At 41.5% G+C, this 13442-nt stretch overlaps 1 protein-coding gene across 1 annotated transcript in view; it reads left to right on the top strand.

Moving 5' to 3' along the window:
* Positions 1-13442, top strand: part of C15H11orf65 (chromosome 15 C11orf65 homolog) — a 94432-nt gene that overhangs the window by 53793 nt on the left and 27197 nt on the right. The window contains exon 3 of the mRNA XM_055547407.1: positions 2986-3078. Within this exon, the coding sequence (XP_055403382.1) occupies positions 2986-3078 (93 nt within the window). The remainder of the gene's footprint in view (positions 1-2985; positions 3079-13442) is intronic.

The raw sequence follows: 13442 nt of genomic DNA, 5'->3' as shown, positions 1-13442 counted from the left end.
TGGAGAATTTTGAGCATTATTTTGTTAGTGTGAGAGATGAGTACAATTGTGCGGTAGTTTGAACAGTCTTTGACATTGCCTTTCTTTGGGATTGAAATGAAAACTGACTTTTCCAGTCCTGTGACCACTGCTGAGTTTTCCAAATTTGCTGGTGTATTGAGTGCAGCACTTTCACAGCATCATCTTTTAGGATTTGAAATAGCTCAACTGGAATTCCATCACCTCCACTAGCTTTGTTTGTAGTGATGCTTTCTAGGCCCACTTGACTTCACATTCCAGGATGTCTTGCTCTAGGTGAGTGATCACACCATCATGGTTATCTGGGTCATTAAGATATTTTTTGTATAGTTCTTCTGTATATTCTTGCTACCTGTTCTTAATATCTTCTGCTTCTGTTAGGTCCATACCATTTCTGTCCTTATTGTGCCCATCTTTGTATGAAATGTTCCCTTGGTATCTCTAGTTTTCATGAAAAGATCTCTAACCTTTCCCATCCTATTGTTTTCCTCTATTTCTTTGCACTGATTATTTAGGAAGGCTTTCTTATCTCTCCTTGCTGTTCTTTGAAACTCTGCATTCAGATGGGTATATCTTCCTTTTCTCCTTTGCCTTTTGCTTCTCTTCTTTTCTTAGCAATGTGTAAGGCCTCCTCAGACAACCATTTTGCCTTTTTGCCTTTCTTGTTCTTGGCGATGGTTTAGAATACTGCCTCCTGTACAGTGTCACCAACCTCTGCCCATAGTTCCTCAGGCATTTAGTCTGTCAGATCTAATCCCTTGAAAATATTTGTCACTTCTACTGCATAATCGTAAAGGATTTGATTTAGGTCATACCTGAATAGTCTAGTGGATTTCCTTGCTTTCTTCAATTTCAATCTGAATTTTGCAATCAGGAGTTCATGATCTGAGCCCCAGTCAGCTCCTAGTCTTGTTTTTGCTGACTATGTAGAGCTATCCAGGAGTATAAAGTATCAATTCCAGTGAGAATCAAGTGTTAGCCCTTCTGTAATGCAAGTGTTCCAACTAACTGATATCCCACAAGAAACCTGGTTAATTTCCTCAAGGAATGAGACTGTATCAGGGGATCAGTGTTGCTCTCTACTTTGACAAAGTGGACACTCAGCAGTCATAGTAGCCAGATATAGTGAGTAAAAATTCATGTTGTTTATCCCATGAATAACCTCCATTCCTGTTGGCATGGCCATTTTGTTCATGAGCCCATTGGACAAGAACAGTGGCTAGGGCAAAAAGACTGACTGAATGGGTCAACTTGCCCACTTGATTATTAATATTCTTCTTTGCTGAGATTGCTTTTTGTTGAGAATTGATATGGGATACGAATATCTTCACAGTTGGTACTCAAGTGTGAGGGCTCTTCCCTCTTCCCCAACAATTTTTCTAACCAAAAAACAATTTTCTTTCCAAATCCCTGACCATCCAGCCAAACCATCAGTTATTCTCCATCTATAGATCTGTATCACTGGCCATCTTTCCTTCCAGGCATAGTATACAATGGGTATGATGCTTGAAGTTCTGTCCCCTATAAGTATTTCTCTTCTGAGCCACTCTTGGATGAGGTTCCATACATATATGGAACTTCCTATGGGTCACACTTTGCACTAGACCTCCTGAGACCTGCTAGGTCCTGAATTTACCAATTGAGTTCTAATAATAAGTGATGCTGTGTAACTTCCACGACAAGGCCTTGCAATTTCTCTCTCTCTGTCTATATCTCTCATACTTTGAAACCTACACACTGCAGAGAAACTCTAACTGAAAGTGTATGTGGGGAGAGAAGCCAGGCCACCACAGATGTTCCAACAATCCAAGCTGAAGACCCAGATAGCGTGTGAGACCATATTAAATCACCCAACTCCAATCTGATCTAGCAAATGTCTAGGCCCAAATACATGACTCCACACAAAAATAGAAGTTCTCTTTCAACCCACAGAAAATGGTTTTTGCTTTAAGTCATTAAATTTGAGAGTGGTTTGATACAGTAATATACAAATTTAGAAAATACTGTTCAGATTTCAAACCATCATAAATTTTTCTTGATACTCAATTTGGGGTTTTACTTAAGAATATTACATCTTCCTTTCAGAAAGAATATTATTTGTGTTGATATGGGCTGCACTGTCTCCCACAGGCAATTGTGGTGGGACTTCATATTGTGATACTGGTTTTAAGGATTACTTCAACTTGGCTTTATTTGATTTGATTTAATATAAGCAAAGGAGCGGATGGGGAACATTTTAAGAGTTATTAAGGGTTTTGGGAGGAATAAGGTATGAGAGGAAAGTTACCAAAGATAGCTTTCCAGGATACAAGAATTGCTTGGAGTAGTTTGACTAAATTTGCATTAACATGAGAAGAAGATAAGGTTGGTAAAGCAGTGGAATTACTACAGGAATAAGGAGGCTTTTGTAATGATAATAATAGATAATATTTGTTGAATGCTCTTCTGTGCCAGAAGCTATTCTAAATGCTTTACAAATGTTAACTCATTTATTCCTAAACATAGCTGTATGAAACAGTACTGTCATTCCCATATTTTAGATGAGAAACTGAGCACGGAGGTTAAGCAGCTTGTTCAGGATCAAGTACTTACACAGCTAGTAAGTACTAACACTTGAGCCCAGACAATATCATGCCTTACTTAGTGTGCTTAACCACTAGGCTGTGTTTTGTCTTTCTCCTACATTACTCTGGACTATACAAAAGTGATACAACCAAAGTTTTGGACATTTTATTTACACTTCCTTGCAATAGAGTTACCAATTTAAGGGTAAACCCCTGTGAGAATAATACCAATATTACCTGTCTTGTGAAAGCAAACCGTGATTGGATAATATTTCTAAAATCTATTTCACAACAGTAAAATCTCTCTTATGATTTTCACTCATTTTTCCCTAATTAGGCAAAAAGCTAATTAGAGGTAGGAAACCCAGTTTCAACAGTAAAATCCTATTGTTTGAACCTTTAGAATGTCGCTGTATTCCAACACTTTAAACGTCTGATTAACATAAGAAGACAAGGGGAGCCACGTCAGATAGTGAGATATATTAATCCTAAAGAGGTAAGGACATTATATTTTTTTCATGATGTATAAATACCTTTATTTTTTATTCTTTTCAAGTGAAGTATAATTGCTTTACAATGTTGTATTAGTTTCTGTTGTACAACGAAGTGAATAAGCTTTGCTGCTGCTGCTGCTGCTGTGTCGCTTCAGTCGTGTCCGACTCTGTGCAACCCCATAGAGGGCAGCCCACCAGGCCTCCCGTCCCTGGGATTCTCCAGGCAAGAACACTGGAGTGGGTTGCCATTTCCTTCTCCAACGGATGAAAGTGAAAAGTGACAGTGAAGTCGCTCAGTCGTGTTCGACTCTAGCGATCCCATGGACTGCAGCCTACCAGGCTCCTCCGTCCATGGGATTTTCTAGGCAAAAGTACTGGAGTGGGGTGCCATTGCCTATACATATATCCCGGAGAAGGCGATGGCACCCCACTCCAGTACTCTTGCCTGGAGAATCCCATGGACGGAGGAGACTCGTGGGCTGCAGTCCATGGGGTAGCTAGGAGTCGGACACGACTGAGCGACTTCACTGTCACTTTTCACTTTCATCCATTGGAGAAGGAAATGGCAACCCACTCCAGTGTTCTTGCCTGGAGAATCCCAGGGACAGGGGGAGCCTGGTGGGCTGCCGTCTATGGGGTCGCACAGAGTCGGACACGACTGAAGCGACTTAGCAACAGCAGCAGCAGTATACATATATCCACTCCATCTTAGACCTTCCTCCCGCTCCACCCCCCAACCCCACCCATCTAGGTCATCACAGAGCACTGAGCTGAGCTCCTTGTGGAGTACAGCAGGTTCCCACTAACTATCAATTTTACACATGATAGTGTATATACATCAATCCTAATCTCTTAATTCATCCCACCCTCACATTCCCCCTGTGTCCACATATCTGTTCTCTACATCTGCATCTCTACCTTTGCCCTGAAACTGGGTTAATCTGTACATTTCTAGATTCCACATATATGCGTTAATATATTTGTTTTACTCTTTCTGACTTACTTCACTCTGTACGACAGACTCGAGTTCATTCACATCTCTACAAATGACTCAATTCTGTTTCTTTTTATGGCCGAGTAATATTCCACTGTTTATATGTAGCATATCTTCTTTATCTATTCATCTATCATTGGACATTTAGGTTTCCATGTCCTGGCTATTGTAAAAAGTGCTGCAGTGAACATGGGAGCACATGTGTCATTTTGAATTATAGTTTTCTCTGGGTATATGCCCTGTAGTGGGATTGTTAGGTCATATGATTGTTCTTTTTTAGCTCTTTAAAGTGGAGCTTTTTAAGTTTCCACACTGTTCTCCACAGTGGCTATATCAATTTACATTCCCATCAACAACTCCCTTTTCTCCACATCCTGTCCGGCATTTATTGTTTGTAGATTTTTTTGATGGTGGCCATTCTGACCAGTATAAAATGATACTTAATTTTACTTTTGATTTGCATTTCTCTAATAATTATCAGTGTTGAGCATCTTTTTATGTGCCTTTTGTCATCAGTTTCTCATCTTTGGAGACATGTCTGTTTAAGTTTTCCACCCATTTTTTTTGATTGGGTTTTTTTTTTTTTTATTGGGTTCCATCAGCTGTTTGTATATTTTGAAGATTTATCCTTCATTCATCGCTTTGTTTGCAAATATTTTCTCACATTCTGAGGATTGTCTTTTCATCTCATTTATGGTTTTCTTTGTGTTAAAAAGCTTTTAAGTCCCATTAAAAAAAATTTTTTTTTCCTAACTCAAGGAGGTGGGTCAAAAAAATCCTGCCTTTGCACTGTTGGGGGGAATGTAATACTTTGGCCACCTGATGTGAAGAGCTGACTCATTGGAAAAGACCCTGTTTCTGGGAAGGATTGAAGGCAGGAGGAGAATGGGACAACAAAGTGTGAGATGGTTGGATGGCATCACCGACTCAATGGACATGAGTTTGAGCAGGCTCTGGGAATTGGTGATAGACAGGAAAGCCTGGTGTGCTGCAGTCCATGGGGTTGCAAAGAGTTGGACACGACTGAGCAACTGAACTGAACTGAAATTGATACAACCACTATGGAGAACAGTATCAGTTCAGTCGCGCCGTTATGTCTGACTTTGCATCCCCATGAACCTCAGCATGCCAGGCCTCCCTGTCCATCACCAACTCCCGGAGTTTACCCAAACTCATGTCCATTGAGTTGGTGATGCCATCCAACCATCTCATCCTCTGTCGTCCCCTTCTCCTCCTGCATTCAATCTTTCCTGGCATCAGGGTCTTTTCAAATAAGTCAGCTCTTTGCATCAGGTGACCAAAATATTGGAGTTTCAGGAGAACAATATGGAGATTCCTTAAAAAACTAGGAATAAAACTACCATGGGTGTTTGAGTGCTCAGTCACTTCAGTCTTGTCCAACTCTTTGTGATCCTGTGGACTGTAGCCCTCTGGCCTCCTCTGTTCATGGGGATTCTCCAGGCAAGAATACTGGAGTGGTTTGCCATTTCCCCTTCCAGGGGATCTTTCTGACCCAGGAATCAAACCCACATCTCTTATGTCTCCTGCATTGGCAGGCAGTTTGTTTACCACTTATGCCACCTGGGAAGCCCTTAATAGTATCATATGACCCAACAATCCCACTACTGGGCAAATACCCTGAGAAAAGCATAATTGAAAATGATGCATGTACCCCAATATTAATTGCAGCATTATTACAATAGCTAGAACAGGGAAGCAGCCTGGATGTCCATGGACAGATAAATAGATAAAGAAGCTGTGGTATATACATACAATGGAATATTACTCAGCCATAAAAAGGAATGCATTTGAGTCAGTTCTAATGAGGTGGATGAACCTAGAGCCTATTATACAGATTGAAGTAAGTCAGAAAGAGAAAAACAAATATAGTATATGGACACATATATATGGAATTTAGAAAGATGGTACTGATGAACATATTTGTAGGGCAGCAATGGCCGGGAGAAATATCAATAACCTCAGATATGCAGATGACACCACCCTTATGGCAGAAAGTGAAAAGGAACTAAAAAGCCTCTTGATGAAAGTGAAAGAGGAGAGTGAAAAAGTTGGCTTAAAGCTCAACATTCAGAAAACGAAGATCATGGCATCTGGTCCCATCACTTCATGGGAAATAGATGGGGAAACAGTGTCAGACTTTATTTTTTGGGGCTCCAAAATCACTGCAGATGGGGATTGCAGCCATGAAATTAAAATATGCTTACTCCCTGGAAGAAAAGTTATGACCAACCTAGATAGCATATTCAAAAGCAGAGACATTACTTTGGCAACAAAAGTCAGTCTAGTCAAGGCTATGGTTTTTCCAGTGGTCATGTATGGATGTGAAAGTTGGACTGTGAAGAAAGCTGAGCACCGAAGAATTGATGCTTTTGAACTGTGGTGTTGGAGAAGACTCTTGAGAGTCCCTTGGACTGCAAGGAGATCCAACCAGTCCATTCTGAAGGAGATCAGCCCTGGGATTTCTTTGGAAGGAATGATGCTAAAGCTGAAACTCCAGTACTTTGGCCACCGCATGGGAAGAGTTGACTCATTGGAAAAGACTCTGATGCTGGGAGGGATTGGGGGCAGGAGGAAAAGGGGATGACAGAGGATGAGATAGATGGCTGGATGGCATCACGGACTCAATGGACATGAGTTTGAGTGAACTCCGGGAGATGGTGATGGACAGGGAGGCCTGGTGTGCTGCGATTCATGGGGTCGCAAAGAGTCGGACACGACTGAGTGACTGAACTGAACTGAACTAATGGCAGCACAGACATTGAGAACAGACTTGTAGACACAGGAGAGGGAACGAGAGGATGGGACAAATGGAGAGAGTAACATGGAAACATGCACTACCATATATAAAATAGATAGCCAGTGGGAATTTGCTGTATAACAGAGGGACTCAAACCAGGCCTCTGAAAACCTAGAGGGGTGGGTCAGATGGGGTGGGAGGTGGGAGGGAAGTTCAAGAGGGAGGGAACATAGGTATACCTATGGCTGATTCATGTTGATAAATGGCAGAAATCAACAAAATATTTTAAAGTAATAATCATTATCCTTCAATTAAAAATAAAAAATTAAAAGGTTAAATATATATATATTAAAAAAAAAAAAAAGACCTTGCTGTGGTTTATGTCACAGAGTGGTTTTCCTATTTTCCTCTTAAGAGTTTTATAGTATCTAGTCTTACATTTAGGTCTTTAATCCATTTTGAGTTTATTTTTGTGTATGGTGTTAGGTAGTGTTCTACTTTCATCCTTTTAAATGTTGCTGTCCAGTTTTTCCAACACCATGTATTGAAGAGGCTGTCTTTTCTTCATTGTATATCATTGCTTCCTTTGTTGTAGATTACGTGACCATATGTGTGCAGGTTTATCTGGGCTTTCTATTTTGGGCCACTGATCTATGTTTCTGTTTTTGTGCCTATACTATACAGTCTTGATTACTGTAGCTTTGTAATATAGTCTGAAGTCAGGGAGCCTGATTCCTCAAGTTCCATATTTCTTTCTCAAGATTGATTTGACTTTCAGGATCTTTTGTGTTTCCATAGAAAATGTAAAAATTTTTCTTCCAACTCTGTGAAGAATGCCATTGGTAATTTGATAGGGAATGCATTGAATCTGTAGCTTGCTTTGGGTAGTATAGTCATTTTCACAATATTGGTTTTACCAAACCAAGAACATATTATGTCTCTTCATCTGTTTGTGTATCTTTGATTTCTTTCATTTGTGTTTTATAGTTTTCTGAGCACAGGCCTTTTGCCTCTTTTGGTAGGTATTAGTTCATTTCAGTTCAGTCACTCAGTCGTGTCCAACTCTCTGTGACCCCATGGACTGCAGCATGCCCGGCTTCCCTGTCCATTACCAACTCCTAAAGCCTGCTCAAACTCATGGCCATCGAGTCAGTGATGCCATCCAACCATCTCATCCTCTGTCACCCCCTTCTCCTCCTGCCTTTAATCTTTTCCAGCATCAGGGTCTTTTCCAGTGAGTCAGTTCTTCGCATCAGATGGCCAAAATACTGGAGTTTCAGCTTCAGCGTCACTCCTTCCAATGAATATTCAGGACTAATTTCCTTTAGAATTGACTGGTTGGATCTCCTTCCAGTCCAGGGGACTCTCAAGAGTCTTCTCCAACACCACAGTTCAAAAGCATCAATTTTTTGGAGCTCAGCTTTCTTTATGGTCCAACTGATATCTGTGTATGACTACTAGAAAAACCACAGTTTTGACTAGACCTTTGTCGGCAAACCTAGCTATTTTATGCTTTTTGTTGCGATGGTAAATGGAATTATTTCGTTAATTTCTCTTTATGATCTTTTGTTGTTAGTATATAGGAATGCAAGAGATTTCTGTGTATTAATTTTGTAGCTTGCAACTTTACTGAATTCATTGATGAGCTCTAGTAGTTTTCCTCAGGCGTGGGGTAGCTCCTCCTGGCTGCCACCCCTGACCTCGGACATGGGGTAGCTCCTCTCGGCCATTCCTGCGCCGTTGCAGCCTGGCACTCTGGGCCGCTGCCCCTGACCCCGGACGTGGGGTAGCTCCTCTTGGCTACACTGGTGCGCTGTCACAGCCTGGACATGGAACAACAGACTGGTTCCAAACTGGAAAAGCAGCACGTCAAGGCTTTATATTGTCACCTTGCTTGTTTAACTTATATGCAGAGTACATCATGAAAAACGCTGGGCTGGAAGAAGCACAAGCTGGAATCAAGATTGCCAGGATAAATATCAATAACCTCAGATATGCAGATGACACCACCCTTATGGCAGAAAGTGAAAAGGAACTAAAAAGCCTCTTGATGAAAGTGAAAGAGGAGAGTGAAAAAGTTGGCTTGAAGTTCAACATTCAGGAAATGAAGATCATGGAATCTGGTCCCATCAGTTCATGGGAAATAGATGGGGAAACAGTGTCAGACTTTTTTTTTTGGACGCCAAAATCACTGCAGATGATGACTGCAGCCATGAAATTAAAAGATGCTTGCTCCTTGGAAGAAAAGTTATGACCAACCTAGATAGTATATTGAAAAGCAGAGACATTACTTTTCCAACAAAGGTCAGTCTAGTCAAAGCTATGGTTTTTCCAGTCGTCATGTATGGATGTGAGAGTTGGACTGTGAAGAAAGCTGAGCACTGAAGAATTGATGCTTTTGAACTGTGATGTTGGAGAAGACTCTCGAGAGTCCCTTGGACTGCAAGGAGATCCAACCAGTCCATTCTAAAGGAGATCAGCCCTAGGTGTTCTTTGGAAGGAATGATGCTAAAGCTGAAACTCCAGTACATTAGCCACCTCATGCGAAGAGTTGACTCGTTGGAAAAGACTCTGATGCTGGGAGGGATTGGGGGCAGGAGGAGAAGGGGACGACAAAGGATGAGATGGCTGGATAGCATCACCAACTCGATGGACATGAGTTTGAGTGAACGCCAGGTGTTGGTGATGGACAGGGAGGCCTGGCATGCTGTGAATCATGGGGTTGCAAAGAGTCGGACACGACTGAGTGACTGAACTGAACTGAGTAGTTTTCCAGAAGAAAGATGGCAGAGTAGAAGGATATGCGCTCATCTTCTCCTACAAGAACTCCAAAATTACAACTCGCTGCTGAACAACCATTGACAGAAAAATATAGGACACCACCATAAAAGGATACTCCACGTGCAAGGGCAAAGGAAAAGCCCCAGCAAGATGGTAGGAGGGGTGAAACCCCATTTAGAATCAAACCTCATACCTGCCAGAAACGCTTGGAGGGCTCAAACAAAACCTTATGTGCACCAGGACCCAGAGGTCCCATGGAGAATGAGTCAGACCTACCTTTGAGTGTTTGAGTGTCGCCTGTGGAGGTACAGGTCGGCAGTGGCCTGCCTCAGGGACAGGGGCACTGGCTGCAGAAGACTTGGGTCACGCAGTGTTACCCACCATGGGGCCTCTGAGCAGATGACCCACAATCTGCAGAACTATTACACCAACGAAATTTTCACACTGTTGAGAAAGTTGTAGGACCCACAACAGATTTCCCAACCTGGACATCTGGCAAAGGGACTGAGAACCTCCAGGGAATTTGACTTCAAAGGCCAATGGGATTTGATTACAGAACTTCCACAGGACTGGGGAAACCTACTCTGGGAGGGCACTAACAAAACCTAGTGTGCACTAGGAGAAAGGAGCAGTGTCCACACAAAAGACTGAGTCATACTTGCCTGTGAGTGTCCAGCAGTTTACAGTGGAGGCTGGGTCAACAGTTTGGCCTCAGGCCAAACAACAGGGAGGGAAAACAGCACCACCCATCAAGAGAAAATCAATAGAAAATTAGATTAAAGATTTACTGAGCATGGTCCCATCAGAACAAATTCCAGTTTTACCCACAGTCAGTCTCTCCCATCAGGAAGCTTCCATAAGCCTCTTACCATTATTCAGCAGAGGGCAGACAGAAGGAAAACCACAGTCACATAAAGTTAACCAAACTGATAACATGGACCACAGCCTTGTCTAACTCAATGAAATCATGAGCCATGCCATGTAGGGCCACCCAAGATGGATGGGTCATGATGGAGAGTTTGACAAAACGTGGTCCATGGAAGGAGAATGGGAATGGCAAACCACTTCAGTATTCTTGCCTTGAGAACCCAATTAATAGTATGAAAAGGCAAAAAGGTAGAACACTGAAAGATGAACTACCCAGGTTTGTAGGTGCCCAATATCTACTGGAGAAGAGTGGAGAAATAACTCTGGAAAGAATGAAGAGATGGAACCAAAGAGAAAACAACACCCAGTTGTGGATGTGACTGGTGATGGAAGTAAAGTCTGATGCTGTAAAGAAGAATATTGCATAGGAAGCTGGAATATTAGGTCCATGAATCAAGGCAATTTGGAAGTGGTCAAATAGGAGATGGCAAGAGTAAACATTGACATTTTAGGAATTAGTGAACTAAAATGGACTGGAATGGGTGAATTTAATTTAGATGACCATTACATCTACTACTGTGGTCAAGAATTCCTTAGAAGAAATGGAATAACCCTCATAGTCAACAAAAGAGTCCGAATTGCAGTACTTGGCTGCAATCTCAAAAAAGACAGAATGATCTCTGTTCATTTCCAAGGCAAACCATTCAGTATCACAGTAATCCAAGTCTATACCACTTGGATTCAGCAACCATGAATGCTGAAGAGGCTGAAGTTGAATGGTTCTATAATGACCTAGAAAACCTTCTACAACTAACACCAAAAAAAAAAAAAAAAAAAATGTCCTTTCATCATAGGGGACTGGAATGCAAACGTAGGAAGTCAAGAAACACCTGGAGTAACAGACAAGCTTGGCCTTGGAGTAAAAATGAAGCAGGGCAAAGGCTAATAAGAGTTTTGCTAAGAGAATGCACTGGTCATAGCAAACACCCTCTTCCAACAACACGAGATGACTCTACACATGGACATCACCAGATGGTCAATACTGAAATCAGATTGATTATATTCTTTGCAGCCAAAGATGGAGAAGCTCTATACAGTCAGCAAAAACAAGACCAGGAGCTGACTGTGGCTTGGATCATGAACTCCTTATTGCCAAATTCAGGCTTAAATTGCAGAAAGTAGGGAAAACCAATAGACTATTCAGGTATGACCTAAATCAAATCCCGTACGATTATACAGTGGAAGTGACAAATAGATTCAAGGGATTAGAGTTGATAGACAGATGCCTAAAAAACTATGGGCAGAGGTTCATGACATTGTATAGGAGGCAGTGATCAAAACCATCCCCAAGAAAAAGAAATGCAAAAAGGCAGAATGGTTTTCTGAGGAGGTCTTACAAATAGCTAAAAAAGAAGAGAAGCTAAAGGCAAAGGATAAAAGGAAAGATATGTCCATTTGAATGCAGAGTTCCAAAGAACAGCAAGGAGAGATTTAAAAAAAAAAAAAAAGCCTTCTTCAGTAATCATTAAAAAGAAAGAGGAAAACAATAGAATGGAAAAGACTAGGGATCTGTTCACGAAAATTAAAGATACCAAGGGAATATTTCATGCAAAGATGGGCACAATAAAGGACAGAAATGGTATGGACCTAACAGAAGCAGAAGATATTAAGAAGAGGTGGCAAGAATACATAGAAGAACTATGCAAAAAATACCTTCATGACCCAGATAACCACGATGGTGTGAATACCCACCTAGAGCCAGATGTCCAGTGAATCATGGAAAAAGCAAGAGAGTTCCAGAAAAACATCTATTTCTGTTTTATTGACTATGCCAAAGACTTTGACTGTATGGATTACAACAATCTGTGGAAAATTCTTCAAGAGATGGGAATACCAGACCACCTGATCTGCCTCCTGAGAAATCTGTATGCAGGTCAAGAAACAACAATTAGAACCAGGACTTGATCCAAATTGTGAAAGGAGTATGTCAAGGCTGTATATTGTCACGCTGCTTATTTAACTTATATGCAGAGTACATCATGCAAAATGCCAGGCTGGATGAAGCATATGCTGGAATCAAGATTGCCGGGAGAAATATCAATAACTGCAGATAGGCAGATGACACCACTCTTATGGCAGAAAGTGAAGAGGAACTAAAGAGCCTCTTGATGCAAGTGAAAGAGGAGAGTGAAAAAGCTGGCTCTAAACTCAACATTCAGAAAACTAAGATCATGGCATCTGGTCCCATCACTTCATGGCAAATAGATGGGGAAACATGGAAGCAGTGACAGATTTTATTTTTCTTGGCTCCAAAATCACTGCAGATGGTTAGTACGACCATGAAATTAAAAGACACTTGCTCCTTGGAAGAAAAGCTATGACTAACCTAAACAGCATATTAAAAAGCAGAGACATTACTTTGCCAAGAAAGGTTCATCTAGTCAAAGCTATGGTTTCCAGTAGTCTTGTATGGATGTGAGAGTTGGACCATGAAGAAAGCTGAGCACTGAAGAATTGATGCTTTTGAGCTGTGATGTTGGAGAAAACTCTTGAGAGTTCTTTGGACTGCAAGGAGATCCAACCAGTCAATGCCAAAGGAAATCAGTCCTGAATATTCATTGGAAGGACTGATGCTGAAGCTGAAGCTCCAATACTTTGGCCACCTGATGCGAAGACTGACTCATTGTAAAAGATCCTGATGCTGGGAAAGATGGAAGGCAAGAGGAGAAGGGGACAACAGAAGATGAGATTGGTTGGATGGCATCACCAACTGGATGGACATGAGTCTGAGCAAACTCCGGGAGTTGGTGATGGACAGGGAAGCTTGGTGTGCTGCTGTCCCTGGGGTCGTAAAGATTTGGATGTGACTGAGCAACTGAACTGAACTGAGCTGAGTAGTTTTCTGGTTGTATCTTTAGGATTTTCCAGGTGTCACATCATGTCATCTGCAACAGTGACAATTACTT

This window comes from Bubalus kerabau, chromosome 15 (genome assembly GCF_029407905.1).
Source record: "Bubalus kerabau isolate K-KA32 ecotype Philippines breed swamp buffalo chromosome 15, PCC_UOA_SB_1v2, whole genome shotgun sequence".
In the NCBI taxonomy this organism is placed as follows: Eukaryota; Metazoa; Chordata; class Mammalia; order Artiodactyla; family Bovidae; genus Bubalus; species Bubalus kerabau.
This window is presented reverse-complemented; position numbering and strand designations above follow the sequence as displayed.